Genomic DNA, 21,703 nt, shown 5'->3' on the forward strand with positions numbered 1-21,703 from the left:
CAGTGACAAGACTGAGGTTTTTTTTTTTGGTACTGGGGATCAAACTTGGGATCTTGCGCTTGCAAGGCAGGTGGCGGAACCACTGAGCTAATCCCTAGCTGACAAGACTGAGTTTTGTAGGAAGTAGTGTAGCTAGCACATCATTGCATTGGACAGTTCTGCATTTGGAAATTCTTCCCAAGTATGTAATGAGCTGCCTTTGTATTTTGTAAATCTGACCATTCTATCCCAGGTCTGTGCTGTTTTATCATGACTGACCCTTAGGTGGGTGCTCACAAGAGTTTTTTTCCTTGGATCCCTTTTGATAGAAGGTGAAGGCTGGCTGCCTTTCTAGAGAGGAGAGGCAGGAGTTGGTCAAGTTGCCTGTTCCTAGCTCACCTACAGGTTAAGGTTGTTATGGTTGTCATTCAACATGTGATAATGGATTGCCATCAACTCATTGTCCTTCTACAGTACATGAAAGACCAAAATATCAAAGTTGTGTGGGAAGTAGGACAAATCTAAGAGTATGGCTAATGTTTTTAAGTTGGGGAAAAACCTTGTGCCTTAGGTCTGGCCTGCCTGATTTCTGGCCTTTGAACAACCCTTCTCCCCATTGTTCGAATCAGTGCCTTAAGGCAATTTCAGGTTAAGGCCCTTGCTGCTGTTTTTTTGGTCACTAAATTCTTCATTGTTGACAATCCTTTAGTTGGGATGGGGTGACTTCACTTTTTGTGGCCAGTGATCTGTCACTACCCTTTGTATTTTGTGTCTGTTCACCAGAAAGTACAAGGCCATTGTAATCCACTGGACAGTAGATTCAACTGGGCAGGTCCACTTGGTGTTCTGGCCCATCTAGGCTGAACCACTCCACACTATTGAGTCAACATATGTGATACCTTGGGAGTTTGTATCATTTGCTTGCTCAGCCAATGCAGTAGAATACCCTCTACTTAGTGGGCACTTTAGTGATGAGGTCTTCCATGTTCAGAGACCCCTCTCAGGGGAATCACTAGTTGCTGAAATCAAAGGAACTTGTATGCACAGCAAAGCTTATGATACATGAGTGTATATTAGAAATAAAAATGAGTGTGTGATAGTGAACTAAAGATAGCCAATGAATTGTCAAAATAGCAAAATATATCTTGAAAGCCTCATCCAAATAGCCTTTAGTTCCTTCTTCCTAGTTTGTACCCTAGAGCTTTCTGGTAATGCCTCAGCAATTTACACAAATGTTGAGCTGCAGGTACAGTATGGCATTCATCCTGTTCTTTCTCCCCTGGTGTGGCTCTGCTGGGCCACATATGCTGTTTACCAGGTTGCTTGGAGAAGCCATATGACCATCTGCTATGGTTTGGATGTTGAATGTCCCCAGTAGGTTCATGTGTCAAGGGGTTGCTTGATCCCATGGTTGCAGCAAAGGTGCTGGAACCTTTTAGAGGTAGGGCCCAATGGAAGATCTTTAAGTCATTGGAGGGTTGCCCTCTAAGGGGATATGGGACCCCATCTCTTCCCATCTCTCTGTTTCCTGACTTAAGATGTGACTGCTTACTCTGACATGCCGTCCTTCCATGATGTGCTGCTCTTGCCAGAGCCCAAACCAACAGAGCTGCCTGGTCTTGGACTTGAATCTCCAGAGTGATGAGCCAAAATAAACCTCCCTTTAGTTCATAAGTGGCCTGTGTCAGGTTATGCAAAGCTGGCTACTACACTACCTATCATGAGAATTCTGTGCCACAGGTGCTACCTCAATGTCTTGAGTGTCCAGTTCTTGAGAGACAGAGTAGCATGGAAGTCAGAGGGAAAGGACTCTTCCTAGTTTGTGCCATACTTTGTCAATTGGACCCTACAGCAACACTACTTGTGTCCAGAGTTTCACAATGTGCTTCATGACTGGCTTTCATGAGTGATTGGCCTTTATACCCTAGCCATAGTGTCTCAGTTCCAGTCTATGGCATTTAGATAGAAAACAAGACATGGTGTCACATTTTTCACATTTTTTTCTGGATTCCAAAAACCCTCATTCTAACTGCAAACCAAAAGTTCCCAGGCTCACACAGGAAAACCAACTAACACTGGCATGCTTTTATGTGTTGGGGGGTGGGGGGAGGAGAAATTATCTATCTAGAGTAGTAAGAAAATAATGCCCCATGAGCTCCAAGGCTCCAACTATATGCTAAGGATTCTGTTAAGGGTTGGTTTGTGTCCCCCAGCCTCCAATTCATATGTTAAGTTCTAATTCTAGTATCTTAGACTGTGACCTTGTTTGGAGATAGGGTCTTTAGAGAGGTAATTAAGTTAAAATGGGGTTATTAAAGCTGGGTTTGGTGGCACACTTTTCTGATTCTACTATTTTGGGAGCCTGGGGAAGAGGATCACAAGTTCAAGCCCAGCCTGAGCAACTTAGTGTCTTAGGGACACTAAGGGACCCTAGTTCAAAACAGTAAATAAAAAACATGGAGTGCGAAGGTCCTAGATTTAATCCCCAGTACCTCAAAAAAAGAGAAAGGGGTCATTAAAGTGGGTCTCATCCAGTATGACTGGTATCCTTCCTTACACAATTTTTGACAGAGATACACACAGAGAGAAAATGATGTGACGTGACGGAGAAGACATCATCTACGAGCCAAGGAGAAAGGCCTGGGCCAGATCCTTCCCTCACAGCCTCCAGGAGGAACCAAGCCAGCTGACACCTTGAGTTTGAATTTCTACCTTCAGAACTGGGAGTCAATCCATTTCTGTTGTTTAAGCCTCTTGGCTCATGACACTCTGTTGCAGTGGCCTTAGCAAACTAATAGATTCCAAATCAAAACTTCAGTCAAGAGCTTTCTTCTAGGATCAATTAGATTGGCTATTTCTGGTTTTCACCTGGGCTTCGTCTGGATGTTTAACACATACTTGAAATTCACAGTGTCCCAAATGGAACTTTCTACTTTACTGTACAAACATGCCCTTCTTCCTCTCTTCAGCTTCCCAGTTTATAGAGTTTACTATGTCCTACGTCATGGCAGGTGTATTGGGCAGGGCCCAAAGCAACCAGTCTTTATTATTTGTTCATCTGTACTGCTTCTGTGGGGTTACTCTTCTTCCTGTCCTTAGTCTTCCCACTTCTCCAATCTGTCATCTCTGCAGCCGTGGAAATGACCTTTAAAAATGTGATACAGAGCTATCAGTCTTGAAAGAACTCAGTTAATATTGTTGGGGACTCTGGTTGGATCTCCTATACCATACTGTTTTCTCCAGATACATTATATATTTAAGAAGGTCCCTGAGACAGCTAGAAAAAATGAGTGAATTATAAAATATTTTTTAGAGTGAAAAGACATTTCTAAATATAAAACAGTACCCAGCAGTCACACAAAAAAATGGATCAATGAGACTACCTGAAAATGAAAAATGACCATGTCATGGGAAATATCACGAAGAAATTTGGAATACAAAATACAAACTGAATAAAAACCTTACAACATACATGTCAGGAAAAGGACTAAGTTCTTTAATGTATAAAAAGCCCTTACCAAATTAGAAGGAAAAAGAAATAAGTAACATACTAGAAGAGCGGACAAAAGGCAGAAGATGGCCCTTCTCACAAAGAGACACATGTGACCCATGAATGTGAAAAATGTCTGGCACCCTTCATAATGAAGAGATGCAAAAGGGAATGGTGAGATATCATTATTTTCTCTCTGTCAGATGGGCCCAATTATGACCCTTGGTAGGTAAGGGAGTGATGAAGGAGGTACTCTCGAGGCCTCTAGGGAAAATGGCCCAACTTGTGTGTGTGTGAGCAAACCTTTTGAGCTAAGGGTATAGATTCTTCACATTCAGCATTCAATTGCTAAGAATTTATTCTTTAGATATACTTGCATAGGTAATAAGATATGTACAGTTCATTGCTCCCCCCCATATATATCAGAAACAAATTGATAGGATGCTACATCTAAGATAGAATGGAATACCATGGATTTCACAAATATGTTATTTAGAGAAAAGAGAGCTATAGAACAGAACATATATTATAATCCTTTTATAGATATGCACATTTAAAAAAGATATGTGTATTTATATATGCATTAAAGTTTCCAGAAGGCTAAAGAGTAGTATGCAGTAGCTATTACTGGGAGGTAAGGAGGTGGAGACTTGGAAAATTTATTTTACAGCCTTTTGACCATTTCAATATTTAAAAATCATGTGTACATGGTAGTTGCAATATTCAAAATCTAGGCTGAATCAAACTACCTAAATAAACAAAAACACTCAATCTGGTTGTGTCATACACCTTCCTAAAATACTTTCTTGACAAAGTCCTGCAATAGCCCAGTGCTTGCAATGGGAGCTCCTCTGCTCAGCCCACTTGTCCCACAGGGCTCTCTGGAAGGCTGCCAAATGTGCCCTGCTGTTTTAGGACCTCACCCAACTATGCAGAAGATATGCTGCCTGTGAGTGCCTCCTGCCCTAATATTTGGAGGAGATGATTTCAAATTTTTATCCAACTTACTTTCTCATCAAAATCCTTGGCTTCCTCTTTGTCAATATTATGCTCCTTCATTAGGGTTTCCCAAAAGGTCTTTTTATAAATGTCCATGGCTTTCGATTTTGGTAGGTACATTGGAAAGAAAGGCATTTGGAAGGGGAACCAAAAGAAAGAAAGCAATTTATGACATTTACCTTTACCCTTTCAAAATGGATAAATCATCAATGAGACTAAACACATGTATCAAATCAGCTACAATTCAACTTGGGGGTGCTGATACGGTAGGAAGAAAGGGTCAGTTTCAGCGGCCGACATAAGGGTGCAAGGGTATGTGCTCCTGGTGGTTGGTGACGTCAGTCTGTCAAAGTACTGTTCCACTGAGTCCTGAAGGAGTAAGGGGATGAGCAGGTAGGTAGCTGGGGGAGAACATTCCTAGCTGGGGTCTAGCAGGTGCAAAGCCCTGGGGTGAATGCTGGACCACTAAACCTGTTGAAAAACTGCAAGGGGCCAGGATGTCTGGAAGGAGCATGAAGAAGCACAGCAGGTGAAGTCAGAGAGCAGACAGAGATAGCACCAGCTCGAACAAACAACTATAGGCTGTGGAAAGGACTTTAGATTTTACTCTAAGGGGAGATTTACTCTGTGTGATTTTTTTCTCAGAAATTCCAAGAAATATTTCTGTCTTACACCAGTTTTGTCAAAAGTGGCCAATTTCTAGAATTGCCAGTGGTTCATAATTGCTAATCAAAGCATTAGAGAGGACTCTGTAAGCCCTTACTCCTCAGGGATAGCCACGGCCTGGTGACTCCCTGGGCCAGGAGATGGCTGAAAGCCTCCACTGTGACAGAGCACGAATTGCATTGTGGAATTGATAATCACAACGTGGGCCTCTCTTTCATCCTTCCGGGAAGAGGTGGCTTCTGAGGCAAGAACTTGGAGAAAGTGACCCTCACAGGATAACTGGGCCCCTGGGAAATGACAGTGACCTGTTGCCTCAGCTTCAGGATGACATCAGCCCCTTCAAGCTAGGGAAAGGGAGAACCTTGAAAATTCAGCAGGCTGGCACAGGGCTGACTTACTTAGTTTGATTTTTCATCTTCATTACACCTTTGGGGGTGGAAAGGGGATATACTTGTGACCCTGCCAGACCCATTAGACTGTGGACTGCTTCCTGATTTTGGGTTCAGTACTAAAATCACTGATTCCATTGGGCTCCTGATGGGATAGAGAACTCCACTGAATTTAACCGCCTTTACTGATGCCCAGGCCAGGGTCTCTCTGTCTGCAAACCTCCTATCACAGGCTTGGTTTACTCCCAACAGACAGCTGTCATGTGTGAAAAGCCCCCAGTGGCCATTTATTTCTGTCACCTTCTACAAAGGCATACACACCACCACCAATGGGGTTACTCAGTGTGGCACAGGCAAGGGACACTTGCAGCATGATTTCAAAAAGAGTGTGTGCTCCCTGACTGTCTGCTGTGGGGATGACCACAAGAAGTTTTGCGAAAGCCACTTAGGAAAACTCAAGAAGAACCCATGGGAATTTGAGGGAGCACTTAGGAAGCTCCTCATGGGCAGTGCCGTGAAGAAGTGGCTGAGTGGGGGAAGCAGGGTCTGAGTCCATACACGAACGTCAGGTGCTGGGAGCCATGAGGCGGGCTGCCTTCCATGGGGCTGCTCAGGATGGAGAATGAACCCACTCTGGCTCTGACAGCTCACCCCCTACCCTGCTTATGATTGGCTTATTTAAGTAGGCTTTATTGGATAAAACACAGTTAATCTGAGGGGGAAAGTGGGCATTTATCACAGAAAGAAGGTGAACTCAGCATCTCTCAATATCAAACAGTGGTGCACAGAAGTGTTCGATTGGTGTGATAATTAGGCTGATTAACATCAAAAGGCATTGTGGACATATCAAGTCAGATGGGAAATAAGCAGCAGCACAGCTTTAACTGGGGCTGAGTGAGAAGGGGCAGCTTTGTTTCTGCTTTACTGTTCCTTTGGGGATTTGAGTCAGCTATACCTCTGTTCTGGTGAGAACATCATCTACTCCTGAAATGGCCCCATGGAGGAGGAGAAGGCCAGGGCAAGCGTCTTATGAGACCCAGGCCACTTCCAATATGTCACCCTCTTTCTCTTGTGTCCTAACCTCTCATCTGTGCAATATGCACAAGATTTGTCTCTACGGAGGCTTGGAGAGAGGACTGGTGTTGATGTAGGTCAATCCTGGCACACATAGTTCCCTAATTTGACAATGTTCTTTCCCTAGTCTGATTAAGAACAAATCTTACTTCTTCCTTATGCAAGTGTCTCTCCTGTATTTTTCTTGACAGAACTTTATTTCCTGGATTTAAGATAAATGTTTGATCTATGTGTATTTGCTCTGTAAAGTTGATACAATAATCCCTATGTTACAGTGACAAAGATTCTTCACTGACATTAGTCAGGCTCTTGAATCTTCTCCTAGTTAATTCTGCCTCCCCCATCCCCCAGGTCATGTCTGCCTTCAACAGAAATTCTGGGAGGTCAGTTTAGCCCCAATTCCCTGCCCCAGTGTTTCTTTGTAGTAACTTTCCATGCAGTGACCCTCAACCCTGTTTTTTGGCTGTGAATCCCACTTGACTATGCAGCATCTGCGGTTGAGCCTGGTCTCTCTCCCACACTGCAACACAATAAGATGGAGAAAGTTGTGCTTAGCAGTACCCTTCTGGGGTTGCAGAGGGCTTGATGGGACCACAGTCTAGAGTTCAGAAGTGTTCGAAAAGCCACAAGGTGGAGTAGAGGATAGGATTAGAATGGGGTGTGTGTATTTGAGACCTGATTTCCCTCACACCTCAATGTCTAGTATAACAGACCATAGCCCTTAAATTGTTTTCTGATAGGGAAGGGTCTAGTCAATTACAGGGCTTTTGTTTGTAAGAGCTGCTATGCAAGTTGGGATCTTGCCACACCTTAAGATTTTCTCCTGTTTGTCCTCCATTAGGATCCACCTAGCCCCTCTTCAATAAAATGTAATAAATCCTTAAGGGCACCATTTAGAGGAGCTCCAAATTATTTGCTACCAGGGGCCACCAGATGAGTCTATCTGAATGAGAGCGTGCATGCCACTGAAGTCCTGCTTCCCAGACCTCAGGGAGCCCAGCAATAGCCTGGACAATCTGTAAATGTAGGAGGGCCTAATCCAGTGCTTTTGAGTAGGAAAATGGACTTCTGGTCCTGTTCTAGATAATTCTGTCTTCCTCTGGAGACTCTATTTCTTTAGGAGTTTCTGGGGGCATGTGCCCAATATGTCCCCAGGTCAACTCTGGAACTTGGTACAAGCTAGACCAGAAGGGAGGCAACCACTCGAGGGAAATTTCCCAGCTCAGGAATACTCTGCTGAAAGCAGGAATCTTTGAATAGATTATGTTGTTTTCTCACCATCATCTCCATCTTCATCTTCATCTTGCTCCATTTCAGAGGCAACTGAAAAAGAATAGGAAAAATTACTACATTTGGATGTGTGGTATAGTGATCTTGAATCTTTTAATCCTTGAGGGAATTAATTTAAAAATCACCTCCTGATTAGCTGGGGTGACTCAGGGTGGAGATCATGTGTTTTGGGATAAAAGGTTTTCTTGATATTCTGGCAGCACAGGCTCACAGAATTTGGATGACCTCCCTTTGTTTTTATTTTATCTTGACCACTACAGTTTAAGTTCAGAGAGGGTGAGATAGGTTTTGTCCATCTTTATAAACTGCCCAGTGTAGAGTAGATGTACAGTAACTGTCACTGAATGAACTAAGTATGTAGGATTCATTAACTTCATTCCTAACTGTAGTCATAAATATTTACTTGCCTTGCAAAATGCCAGAGCACTTGACTCTGGTTCAATGTCATACCTGAATCTTAAACCTTGACACTAAATTCCAAAGACAGTACCTTGGTCATTGGCCTTGATTAAGGCAGGCCTGGTCTAACATGGTCAAAGGGGGCTCTCCATGGCTCCGGACATTTGAATTCTGTGCTTCTTACTTCCTTGTGGATGGATTAGTAACTTCTATGGGTCATTTAAAATCATTATAAGTTATACCTTCCAAATCAGACTTCATAGTGGATAGTATTGAGATTCCTTGATCTGTTTTCAGTTTTGATATTGAAGATTTTCCTGTTAAAAGACAGAAGAGGGTGGCCATTATGCCTTTTATCTTACACTTTTCAAAGTCTGGGGATTTGGGTTCTGTGTTTTCTCTTGGCACCCAAGGCTGGCTGAGGGAGGGGAAGCCTAAGGCTGAGGGGCACTGCTGACATGTCCTGGTTGTTCCCTCTGGTCCTCTGCTTCCTTTTGGCTTTGGGCACTTGCTCTAGGATGGCAATAAGTCAGTAGTCAGAAAAGGCAGTCTCTCTCTGATTTTCCCTCTTGTTATCATGGGGCTAGTTGGGTTCCATAGAATGGCTGGGATTAGGGCAAATTTAGAGATACTTCTCCTGCTATAGGAACCATACAGTTAGGTGTCTTCAAGGCCTTGGTTACAGTGAGGTATCTCTGTCACTACAGCAAGTGGGTATCTCTAGTATTCTGTTGTCAAGGGGTCCCCAAGAGGTGGAAATGGGGACTGTCTAATATAGATCTGTTAAATTTTGCTGTGTTTGAGATGGAAGGTCACTATAGTTTCTAAAAAACTTTTGAAAGTTCTTTGTTACCCTGGTTTTATGTCTTCAGGAATTTTGTGATCCCTACTCCTTTAATCTCCTTCATCTCTCTTTTTTTCTCCTAATTCTAGACACACGTGTACATATGGGTACACACACAAAGATACACCCCCCCCCCACACACATTTCATTCTTCAGAGGCGAACAGAAAAAGGGCCATGATGAACAAGTGAAAGTCAGCTGCTGGATCTGCTAACTGCATTTGAGTCTGGCCCAAAGTGCCAGTATGAGAAGTCCTGGACAGGCATTCTAGCAATCACTCCTGTAGCTCTTCAGTGTGGGGACAAGCACCTCCACAGGCAAGCGACACTCTAAATTCAAAAAAACTCATTCACTATGACATACTGATGACCTGTTTAGTAATAATCTCCTTTTTTTAGAATGGTTCCCTAGGATTATACTTTTCAACATCTTTATGTTGGGTGTTTTGGATCTGGGTTTTCTGTTGGCACCCAGACTTATTTCTCCAGTTAATGGGCCTCTTCTAGTCCCTCAGGGTAGATTGGAACAGGCAGTTCTCTGTTTTGTGTGGCAGACCATCCAATATTTATGGAGCTAACATTATCTCCTACATGTAACATCCCACTTTGCTTCAGTAGTTCCTTTGATGATGTTGTCTCCAGGTCTGCCTAACCCCAATCTTTCCTCTGAGCCCTCACCAATCTGCTTCTAGCTCTGTAGATTGTTGCATCCCCCAAACTGAACAGGCCATCCAGGTGGCCTTCCAGTACAGGGTGGAGTGGAAGTGCCCTCCTCGTATAATCCTTTAATTACATTTGGTTATGTCCACTTTTCTATCATACTGTTGACTCAATGAACTTGTGGTTAAGTGGGACACCTGAAAACAAACAGGATTTCTGAATCTCGTGTATCTCCATCCTGTTGTTTTGTGGGGCTTAATAGAGTGGATCTAATCTAGATTACCAAACATTTTTTTTTTTAGTTCTTTTATTGGTACATTTTAGGTATACAATTCCTTTACATTTATCATTGGGTGCTTGAACCTGTACATGATGTATCTTGGTTCTTATTTTTTTCCCCATTACCTGTGAGCCCTTCACCCCTTCCACCCTTCCCTATTTACATAGACATCATTTCCATTTTTTTTTCTTTTCTCATAGTTTTTCCTTTCCCCTTCCCCTCCCTTCACTCCTTCATCTTTGGACCGTTTTTCCTATTTCAAATTATCAATTATTCATTTTAATCATTTTAACTCTTGTTTACACTATCAGTTTCTCACACTAGAGAACTGTTCAGTATTTACACATGTGTGTCCTGTTTATTTCACTTAAGAGTATGGCCTCGATATGCATCCGTTTAACTATAAATGACTCTAGTTTTTCATTCTTTATGGTTGAGTAGTACTCCATTTTATTAAAAAAACCACATTTTCTTTATCCAATCTCCATTTGATGGACATTTGGGCTGCTTCCAAGCTTTAGCTATTACAAACTGCGCTGCTATGAACATGGGTGCACATATATCACTGTGGTATGATTCTTTTAATTCTTTGGGGAAGATCCCCAGCAGGGGAATAGCTGGGTCAAATGGGACCTCCAGTCCTAGTTCTTTGAGGTATCTCCATACTGATTTCCACAGTGGTTGCACCAGTCTGCACTCCCACCAGCAGTGGAGCAGGGTTCCTTTCTCCCCACAGCCCCGCCAGCATTTGTTATTGGTTGATTTCTTGATAGCAGCCATTCTTTCTGGGGTGAGGTGGAGTCTCAGTGTTGTTTTCATCTGCATCTCTTGAATGATGAGTGATGTTGAACATTTTTTCATTTATATGTTTGCGGCTTCTACTTCTTTGTCTGAGAAATGTCTGTTCATTTCAGATGCCCATTTTTGAATTTTACCAATACATTTTACCTAGCTAACTCTGGTCCCATGTTTCTGTCTGTCAAAGTCTTTCAGAATTTGATTATTGTATCTCTAGCATCCAACAGCCCAAGGTCACCTGCTAATGTAAATATTCCTTCTACATTGCATGCAAGTCTGTCATAAGAAGGTTACTCTGGGCCAAGCCCTGCGGCTGTCCCCTGGGAACCAGGTCCAGGGTGATCCATGAAACAGAGTCTCCACGTGGTGTTCAAACAGTCATCACCCCTCCACCTCACATCAACATTCACCTCATATTGCTGTGTCATGGCCGGGAACATCGGGAAGCCTTTGGAATCTGGTTTGCAGGGTTACCACAGTTGAGTGATCTAATCACCATGTCAAAAAGTGACCTAAGTGGGCCGGGGATTTAGCTCAGTGGTTCCGGGGCCTTCCTCTCAAGCACAAGGTCCTGAGTTCGATCCCCCGTACCAAAAAAAAAAAAAAAAGTGACCTAAATGCCAATATTATATGATCTGTTCTTATTCATCCTATAGTGTTTTCTTGTGATTATTTTGCTCTCAACATTTGCTCCAGGTTGGCCACAGACTCTTTTCCAATTTCTTCTAATTCCTCAAAATCCAGAAACATGATTAAGCTATTTTCACCCTCTCTATATTCTGGGGCATATTTTATCTAGGTTGAAAGACAGCAGTTACCGTTCTCTTCTAATTTTTTTCACCATTCTTTGGTTTCTGCTTCTACTTACCTAATTTTGTTGTACTCTTTCCAACATGAAGATAATTTTCTTTCACAGCAAAGTCAAAATTAAACAGCAATTGAAGAACTTGACTTTCCCTAAATTACTCATAAACACTGCATTAACACTGCATTAAACACTGGATAGTAGTCCTGTCTGCCTTAACCTTCTTTCATTCCACTTGTTTTTTGTTTTGTTTTTTTGAGACAGGGTCTCCCTTTGTATGCACTACATAGCCCAGGCTGGTCTTGAACTTTTGATGATCCTCCCACCGCAGCCTCCCAAGTGCTGGGATTACAGGCATGCACCACCATGCCTAGCTCTCCACTTGTTATTTTTAAAAGTCCACTGTCTTTTGTTGGTGTCTGTGTTATCATTATCATCACCGTCATCATTTTTTCCCCCCTTAAGAATCCTTATCCTTGGGTTCAGCTTTCCTGACACTGTTAAAGTTCAGAGCCATTTTCCTACATTCATGCTTGGGAACATCCTTATCTTTAACTTCTGCACATGATCTTTTGAAATCTAAGTCAACTAAAGGAAAATCTGTGCAAGCACACTAGTTTCCACTTTAGGGAGCTTTGCAATCTTCTTCCTTCTCTTGCCAGGTGGCTTGAAGGATCACCCCTTTACCTTTGTTATCCTTACCCATATTTATTTATGTATAGTATCTCTGTGCATACACATATTTCTACAGCTCCCTACCTACAAAGACTGCTTCTTTGGAGTAAGGTATATATTTTTTATCACCATGATTTGATCTTGAATCAGATGGAGGCTTTAACAAGAATTTTAAAAGTATTTAACAAATATTTATAAGTGCTCACTATGTGCCAGGCATAAGTCTTGAGGACTTGGGCAGGCATGGATGTAGTGCTTGGAGTTAGAATTTCTGGTGTCCTTTGTTTATGTCCCTGCCTGTGCCTGGATAGGGGGCCATAAATAAATAGTCTTTCTGGTCCTCCAGAGACGCTCTCATAGGGATTGTGAGGCATTTCTTGTGCCTTTAGCATTCCTTCCAAGTCAGATCTATCATTCCTTGGAGTAATAGATTTCAAGGATATATCTGGGTATCTTGCTTCATACTGAGCTCAAAGTCTTGTTTGTTGAGAGGGGATATGCCACGTAAAACCCTGTTTTGCACCCACTGGGGTGGAACAGTGCCGTAATGAAAAATATCTGGAAAACAGGAGCCTAGCACCCCAAAATTCACACTAAACTAGTGACTCTTGGTTCCTTATCATTTGTGCCCCCTAGAATCCTCTGAGGATCTTTTTAAGAAGGCAGATTCCAGGCCCTCTCAGGCAGGGATTCTGATAAGGACCAGGAATTGGTGTCTTCCCAAGCACCTGGCAACAGGGGCATACAGTCCTGGGCACTCTGGAGCAGCAGCCCCATCCCTGATCTCACTTCTCAGTCCTGCTGGCCTTGGCTCTGCACTATCAGGCCTTTGGATTGCTTTTGCCATGGTCACCTGTGTTTCTCCAACAAGTAGATGGGTGGCTTCAGCCCCGGGTTGAAACTGCTTCTCTTTTGCATCTTCTTAGCTTGGGACCCTTGGTCATCTGTGTGCTGATGCAGGTCCCCTTCCCCTCCACACAGTGTATTTTCCTGTGTCTCTGCTCTCCCTCTCCTTGGCTTGGTTTTGAGCTCCTTCATCTTCCTGTAGCTCATGCTTCCTGGTTTCCTCCCACACCCTTCCTTTGTCACCTCATGGAATCATCTTGTGCTCTTTCCTCTCTTCCTGGAGCCTGTGGCCAGCCTGTGTTTGATAACACCTGCACTATCTTGGTGGATGCTCTTCTTCAGTATTCTTTGGCTTATTTGGGACTTTTACCAGTGTCTGTGCTCTGGCAGAGCTGAGAACTGGAATAGAGGGTGGCTGGGCAGGAAGCAGACTGGCTCGCCTGTTGTATTCTCACAGCAGAACAAGGAATGTCTTCCATTCCTTGTTAAATAAATAAATGGGCGAATTTGGTACTCTGGGTACTATATGTGCTCTTGTGTTGGCTTCCTGTAGGGGAGAGGAGGATGGGGGAAACATAGGTAGTTTTTAGAGGAATATTGTGACTCTATTATTGTGGGTCCCAGGATCTTGCTTCCCTGACCTGGAGGGGTGCCCCTGGACAGGAATGGCTCCTTCCCATGCTTTTAGCTGGTATGCCTATCAGGCCCATAAATTTACTCCTGGCATTTGGCAGTGACCCAGGACTGAGAGCTACCACATCTATCCATGCCTTATCACTCCTTGTCATACTCACTCCATTCCATTGACTAGACACAATCATGTGCCTACGACCACCAAAGCTTCCCAGAAAGATAGATTATAATCTATAAGCAGGAGGGGAAAAAAATCTGCATGACTCTTAGGGAATTCCTTGGTTTTCTTTGTGTTTCATTCCCTGCTATCAGGGGCAATGGGAAAGGCTTTCTTTTGCCCTCTGAAGGTTTGCTGGAATGAACAGACAACAGATAGAGTGGATAGGAGAGAAGATATCAGGATGCATGGTGCACAGAGGCAGTCACAGTTTTGTCATGCAGCAGCCCAACATGATTCAGTGTCTGCACCCTTTTCCACAGGGAAAGGGCACAAGGGGAGTGTGTAGACAATTTTGGGGGGAATAGTGAAAAAATTTTAGGAGAATTCAGTCAGCTTGGGGGAAATGGGGCATATGATGGTCTGGGACAAAATCTATTGGGTCTGTAGAACAGCAAAAGAATGGTAAATGATTCTCGGATAAAAGTCTGTCCAGGTGTGTTGACAGACTTCAGTCTCTCTTTCCTCAATAACAGTTTAGTTAATGAAAGCTCTGAGAGGGCCCGATTTAAAGTAGACAAGGAGATATCAGAGTTTAGCCTTTCTCAGCACTTGCTGCTATGCTCTGTGATTTAAAATAGCACACGAGGGCACTAGAGTTTAGAGTGACCATCCATGAACTCCTTTATGACCATCCCCTCAGGTAACTGTAGGAACCTGGGTATATCATTGGGCCTGAGTTGGAGGCTCCAACACAGGCCACACCATTAGCTTAGACTACCAATGTCACAGTGTTTGATCAATAGATATTTACTGTGGAAGGCCAGACTTTGGCTAAACATCAATATGTGTTGACTTTGAGGAACTCAGTATTTAGAAAGGCACATAGCTGCAAAACATGCCAATACAGACCAAATATACCTGGTCCTTACAACATAAATTAAATACAGACATGACAAGCTGTAATGAGCTTAAACACCCAAGAGATAATGGATAAACAGGGCACATAAAACAGTGGCATCAGCTGGGCCTCTCTGGGCTGGGTCCACAGGGCATGGACAGACAGGCATCTTAGCTTCCCAAACAAGCCTCTTTGAATCTCATGTCTCCTCTCCCACATCCTTTCACACTTAACATTGGCATTCTATAGCCAACTTCTCAATAAATGATTTTCAGAGTCTTACTTATGAATATTTAGGCAAATGCTCAGATTTTCTCCAGCTGTCACTGACTTTGAAATGGGTCTAGTTCCCATTTCCATTTGAGAGCTCAAATGCTGACAAAAGGCCCATACGAACCTGTTTAGCCCAAAAAAGCTCCTTGTCCTGTATTGGCTCCTGTGGGCTATGTGGGCCTCATTTTCTCTGCCTCTCCAACCTTCCTTATAGGGTTTCTGGCTTCTAATTTTGTTTAACTATATTCGAGCTACAAAATTTAGCAGACATGGATGGGGCCAGGGAGGTGAGGTGCTGGGGGAATCTAACTTACTGCTGCCATGACTACAGATGCAAAAGAAATCTGTGAATCATTGATGGATAGATCCCACTAAGGCTGGACTTCAATGATTAATAATTGTGAAAAATACAGATCAGTCTTCCATCCCCAGGACCCCAGGGCAAAAGGCCTTTGGGCTTAATTGGGTAGAGAATTAAGATCCTCAATGCAATCTTGACTAACTCTCTCCTGGGTGGTTCCCAGTTATGGCCATGAGAATTCACTGGATGAATTTTTTGGGTTTTCTGGGTTCAGAGTCAAGACTGACTTCACTTGCATGGTAACTTGGAGATGGGCTGAGTCCTGGTTGCTGTGCACCCCAGGGAGAAAGTCTGTAATCTGGGAAGGAAATGGCCTGTGGCCCTGAGGGAGGGTACCTGTGTTCATGGAGAAGGAGGGCAGGGAGACTAATAAGGAACAGAAGGGGAGGAGACAGGGAAGACTGAAGGAGATATCTGCTCCAGTGCTTTGCTGATGCCCTTTCTCTGAGGAGAGGGGATAGGATGGAGAAAGTGGGGGCGGGGTTCCTGGAGGAGTTAACTTCTTACCCAAAATATGATTTGGGATGGCCCAGGAAACCGTAAGTATGGGTGACAATATTTCACACAGGATACACTGCAAGACCATTTCTTCCCTGGCTGTGGGCACACTTGGGGGAGGGGTCCCAAGCAGGGTGCAGCCCCCTTACCCTCATAGGTCCATTCTGTCTGACTAGCCTGGTGTCTTAGGGAAGACGTAGGAACCATCAGGCAGCAGGAAGACAACTCCAGGGCAAACTCCATGGCAGGCTCAGAGGCAGGAACAGGGGTAGTGAAGATATGCGGGATGGTAATAGACTTGCTTTCCTGAAAAGTACTGGCAGCTGAGCTCCTGTAGGAGGGGAGCAAGGTGTTGGTTAACTTCCAGGCAGAAGCCATATTAGAGACACAGGTCTGTGGCATGTTGGGAAGTTGGGGAGAGGATGACTGCCCTCCAGGTCCTGTGGACTTCCATCCTAAATGGCAGAGGTCACAAGGTTAGAAGGGATAGACTCATGGACCATGGAGAACAAGTCTATGTGTTGTTCTGGACAGCAGATCCACATGATGCCAACTGCTGCTTTACTAAAACATGAAAGGATCTTCAGGTACCTTCAGAGGCCACTGGGCCAGAATGCCATCACTGAGAGCTGAATATTCTAGAACATTCTTCCTCCTTTCTAGCTTACAACCCTGCTCATTCTAGTGGCCTTTCCTGCTTCACCATTGATTCAGAGTGGAAAAACCACTGGAGTACGGGGCACAGCAGTTTAAAATCAAGCACTGAGGTTTGTCCTTGTAGTTGGAACCTACACGAGCACTACCACCATTGTGGAAGTTCTCTTAAGGGCCCAATGGCAGGGCTTTGGGTTATGAGGGTCCAGTCTTAAGCTTTTGCAGTGTAGGAGCAAGGAGAAAAACATCAAGACACAGACCCACATTGCGTCCTGATCCAGAAATCTCTGGGTTTTTATTGGGACCACCAAACTATCATTCAAAGGAAAGTGAGGGGTCTTTGGAGCATTTCAACTCTGAAACCATTTTATTCTGGCCCAACTGGCAGAGATGATAGGCCCAAAGGAAATGCTTATCATATAAAGGGGTGGTGACCATGGCTGGTAGCAAAGACAGACTTTGATGTTAGGTAGGCCTGAGCATACATGTTGGCTCTTGTATTCTAGCAGAGCCCAGGTAAGCTAATGTTTGCTGTTGTTTTTATAGGGGAAGTCAGACAACAGTTTCTGATCTGGGCAAGGGTTACTGATGCAGTGACAAGGAGTGGGGGGTGCTGGAGCTGAAGCCTGGATCAAGAGGAGGAGGCAGTCTACTCTAGCAGGCCATTCCAGCAGGTGCCAGGGGAAGCAGCTCTCCTTAGGGTTTGTAGCAGTTATAGGCTGGTCTTGTAGGAGCCTCCAGAGGGGCTGCTGGGAGAGCCTGGATTGCTGGTGGCCCACAGAGCAACAATTCTCAGGCTATTCCACTGTAAAGTGTCCCTGGGTTAAGTGGCAAAATGCTCAGGTTCAAGGTCAGGGGACTGTAGGGATCAGCATGTGAACACAGGTGAGCTCCTTAGGCAAGTGTCACTTCTCACTATGCTCCAGGCCTCAGTTTCTTTACTCTTCTAGCAAGATAACACTTTTCCTGTCCCACTCACCAGGTGTGCTCTGGAACCCAAAGAGATAATGCAAGTTCCCATGAAAGGACTGAAAAGTCCAAGCTGCTGAACAAGGAGAGGCAGTTATATTTGAGGTAACATCAGCAGCTCTGGTCATTTCCACTTTCATGTCTATTTCTCCAGTACCCTCTCTGGGCTGGGACAGGACAGGGGCCCCTGGGCTGCCTTGCCTGTCCAGGCTATTCTTTTGGCCTTCAGTGTCAGGAAGCAGAACCAGGGCCCTGGCCTATCTGGACTACTAAACACCAGCTATTCACTCCATTATCCAGGGAGGATAGCTCGCTGTTCATGTGCTGCTTCCACAGCCTCTGTCCAGTGGGGAGGGGCCTGCACGTGCAGATGTGGGGAAATGGGAGGGGGAGCTGTTCCAGGCCTGGTGTGGCAGGCAGCCTTCCTGCTTATAAGGGATACATGAAATGCTTCATCTGTACTGCTCGTTTTTCCCAATCCTGGCCTTAACAGGATTTGGTTAACATGATTTAACATGATTAATGCCAAGTGGGCTAAGTTTCCACCCCCTCCCAATTTTAGCCCTCCAAAGACTCCTGAAATAGCATTGCTAAGTGTGGGTTTCCAGCCAGTTTATCCCAAAAGAAAGCTATTACCTTCCATCAAGAGTAGTCAGAATTCCTGTTGAATAACTCCTTAAATTCTATTGGAAAAAAGAACAGAAAGACGATATTGGTAAAAAAAAAAAAAAAAAAAAGTTGAGGTTGAAGTCAAGAGGTCCTGAATTATAGAAATTTTCTATTTTAATTTACCTAATTTTTGTCACTCTTAATGGTTTCCTTTGAACATTACAAGGTTAAAATTTTATAAAATTAGAGACAACTCAACAAGAAGACAGTTATCAAGAAATTTTAGATTTTAGAAATTCGAGTTTGCTTTGTGAATCTCTTAGCTGGTCACAAGTGCTTCCTTCTGTCAGGGGACAAACTACAGCTGTCTAGCAGAGGTGGCTAAAGTACAGAGGATATAAATACCTTAAGAATTATTTTAAATTGTAAAGAATCTGCTTGTGTCATTTGACCAACTGATTGTTTGCCTTGAATGATATGACATCAAGAATTTCATGTATACTTGAGCTAAAAAACACCATCAATTCAAATAATAGAGAAGGAGATGGGAAGCAGTCTAGAAATGAGAAGCAAAACATTTTAATTTGACACATGTATGTTCAACACTTATACTTACCCGTAGTTTATCCACGGAATATTACTGAGGAATATTATTATTAAAATAATATCTAAAAAACTAAGTAACATGCACAAATGGTGAAGTCACAGTAATTACAAAAGCAAAATACAAACTTGTTTGTCTAGCATGTTTAGAAGAGTAAAAACAAGAGAAGACCACAAAATAAGAATCACCACTATTAAATATCCAAAGAATCAAAGCAGAGAGATAGGATAAATACCAGTAAAACGTGAATGTGCTGGGCGTGGTGGTACATGCTTGTAATCTCAGCACTCAGGAAGCTGAGGCTGGATGATTGCTGAGAGTTTGAGGCCAGCCTGGACCATACAGTGGGACTCTGTCTCAAACAAACAAACAAAAACAAAACAAAAAGTGACCGTGCTTTATCTATATTTAGGTGTTAGTAGGTTAGGTGAAATTTTTCTAGTTTTAAAATTTTACATTTTTAGATAACTGAATGAAAATAGATGGTTTCTTCTAAAATGAAAAGTAGTATGCAATTTATTACCAGGAGGCCACATAAGCCAAATGTGGCACACACCTGTAATCCCAGGATTCAGGAGGCTGAGGCAAGAGGATCGTGGAGAGCTTGAGGCCAGGCTGGGCTACATAGTGAGTTCAAGTCCAGCCTGAGCTATATAGCAAGATTCTGTCTCCCAAATAAAACAGAAGAAGGAGAAGGAGAAGAAGATGAAGGAGGAGGAGAAGAAGGAGAAAAGAGAGAGAAATGAGAAATGACTGAGAGGAGAGAAAGATTGGGAGCCTGCCCTGGCTCTTGCTTTCCTTCAGTGATCTTGGACTAGTCACACACCCTGTAGCTCCAGGTTCCCATTTGTGAAATAAGAGAGGGAGAAAATGGTGGGAGAATTACAGGAGGTGGAGACTGCACAATGTACAGCACCTACCCTATGCCAGTAGTGCTGAACACACTAGCACAGGGGTTACTTATTTTTCTTTGAAGGCAAAAGATGTCAATGTGTGAGTTGTTTTTTCTAAACTAAAACATCAGTAGTCAGGCTTAATTGCAGCGCTAACACTTTGTGGTAAATGAGTGGGTTTTGGGTTGCAGTTTGGGCATATTCAATATGCTCCCTGACTTCTTTGGGATAAGACATGTGTGGTAAAGATGCCGTTTGTGAATATCTTAAGGTGCCTGGAGGACAGAGGTGCCTGGTTCTGGAACTTGATATTCTCCTAACCAGTTGCCAGGTCAAGGCAGAAAATCGGGAAGCTTCTTGCATGAGAAATGGCTGGTTCTCCTGTTCTTGCCTTATGAGTATCTCTGGCACCTTTTTTTCTCAGAAACCAGAATTGCTAGCTTCCATGGGACATCAATTCTCAAATGCAAATGACAACCCACTTATAACACTCAGGCCAGAAGGCAGTAGGAATGAGTCACTAAGGACTTGTTGGCAAGGGTGAACAAAATAAAATCCAACGCATTTTGTGTATCAAAATCCTCTTGGGAAAAGCCATGTGTGGTGGCCCAAGTCTGTAATCCTAGCTACTCAGGAAGCTGAGACAGGAGGATCACAAATTTGAGGCCAGCCCAGGCAACTTAGTGAGTCTCTGTTTTCAAAATAAAATAAAAATGAGCTGGGGTATTGTCATTGTTCCATGGATTCAATTCCCAGTTAAAACAATACTAACATGCAAAAACTGTATGAGTCAAAATCAACATGCTGCGATGTCTCTATAGAATTTCCTGTCACAGAGCAGAAATTGTCACTAGGAAGGTCTTGGGTCAAAAGCAAAAACATAAACACAACAACAACAACAACAAAATTGTCCACATCGTGGGTCCTTTCACCGTACAGCATGTTCTATAGCAGCAGAAAAACAGAGATTTATATTTTCCTTCTAGCACCTTTCTTCAGAAGAGAGAGTATCTTTACATCTTATAATTCATGTAGTATGGGAGCTCTTTCAAAGCATTTTCTGAAACACTGTTTTATTTAATCATCACAATCATATTGTGAAGAAAGGTGTTTTTGCATATGGGAAGCTGAAGGTAAGCGACACATCCAGGTCATAAGCTCCACTACCTGCTGGGCCTTCCGACCCTGACACCACAGTGTTGGTACCCATGTGCTTCACCCCGTATTTGGAACTTCCCTGGGGGGTTCTATCAGATGTGACCTTCCCTTATTCGGGGGCAACGGATGCTGAGTCTACATTCAAGTTGCACATCTAGTTTTATTGGGTTGCTCCAAAAATCCTGGGGAAATGATGACTCTAAGGAAAAAACAGGTGGGGGCTATTAGTCTGACTTCACACCTTTGTCCAGGGCGATGGCCATCTCTGAAGTTGACCTGCCCCACAGTAGGTGGTTGGAGGGTGCAGATCCCTCCAATGCCTTTCTTTACTATGTCTCCTTTTGTCTTTTGATTATGTCCGTTTCACAAAGTAGAGAAATATGACCAGCAGAGTGTGGTGATTCACAAGTCAATGTCAAGGGAACAATAACATAATATTAATAGCTGATAATTTACATAAGCTTAAAATGCTGTGTGTCTGGCAGAGCCCATAATGCATTATATAATTTAACCCTTTAAACATTCACGCAATCCTATAATGTAGGTCTATTGATATTCCTAATTTCAGTGAAGAATACCAAGACACAGAGAGGTTAAATGAGTTGCTTGAGTTCAAATGCAACTAGTAAAAGGAAAGAGCTAGCTAGCACTCAAACCCAGGCAGTCAAGCTCTTCGGAGAGAAAGAAAAATGTGCTCTTTGTGGCAGACTCCTAACTGCTACCAAGGAGGCAAATGAATGGCAGTGATGCCTCCTTCATTGCCCGATCCTGTGCTGAACATTGCTAAGTGATCTCAGGAC

The 21,703-nt window shown here is 43.4% G+C and overlaps 2 protein-coding genes across 2 annotated transcripts in view; both read right to left on the reverse strand.

The window, feature by feature from the left end:
* The window catches only part of LOC101701936 (glutamate-rich protein 6B), a 41,629-nt gene that overhangs the window by 16,993 nt on the left and 2,933 nt on the right, over positions 1–21,703 (reverse strand). The window lies entirely within an intron of this gene.
* On the reverse strand, positions 1,265–18,929 carry LOC110348995 (uncharacterized). Its single transcript, XM_087197333.1, has 3 exons — positions 16,166–18,929; positions 8,529–8,603; positions 1,265–7,920 (listed from the first exon to the last, which is right to left on the reverse strand). The coding sequence occupies exons 1-3, from the start codon at positions 16,416–16,418 to the stop codon at positions 7,859–7,861; spliced, it is 390 nt and encodes a 129-aa protein (XP_087053459.1). The 5' UTR covers positions 16,419–18,929; the 3' UTR covers positions 1,265–7,858.

Source organism: Heterocephalus glaber, unplaced genomic scaffold, assembly GCF_053883595.1.
Source record: "Heterocephalus glaber isolate CG9 unplaced genomic scaffold, H.glaber_assembly_v1.0 deba00001666, whole genome shotgun sequence".
In the NCBI taxonomy this organism is placed as follows: domain Eukaryota; kingdom Metazoa; phylum Chordata; class Mammalia; order Rodentia; family Bathyergidae; genus Heterocephalus; species Heterocephalus glaber.

What these genes read in the sequence shown, in the direction of transcription:
- LOC110348995 (XM_087197333.1), bottom strand. Translation starts at nt 16,418, where the DNA reads ATGCCACAGACCTGTGTCTCTAATATGGCTTCTGCCTGGAAGTTAACC. An exon ending in GACAGAATGGACCTATGAGG is followed by an intron (nt 8,604 to 16,165) that starts GTAAGGGGGCTG and finishes GTCTTTTAACAG; the next exon opens with GAAAATCTTCAATATCAAAA. An exon ending in TATGAAGTCTGATTTGGAAG is followed by an intron (nt 7,921 to 8,528) that starts GTATAACTTATA and finishes ATTCTTTTTCAG; the next exon opens with TTGCCTCTGAAATGGAGCAA.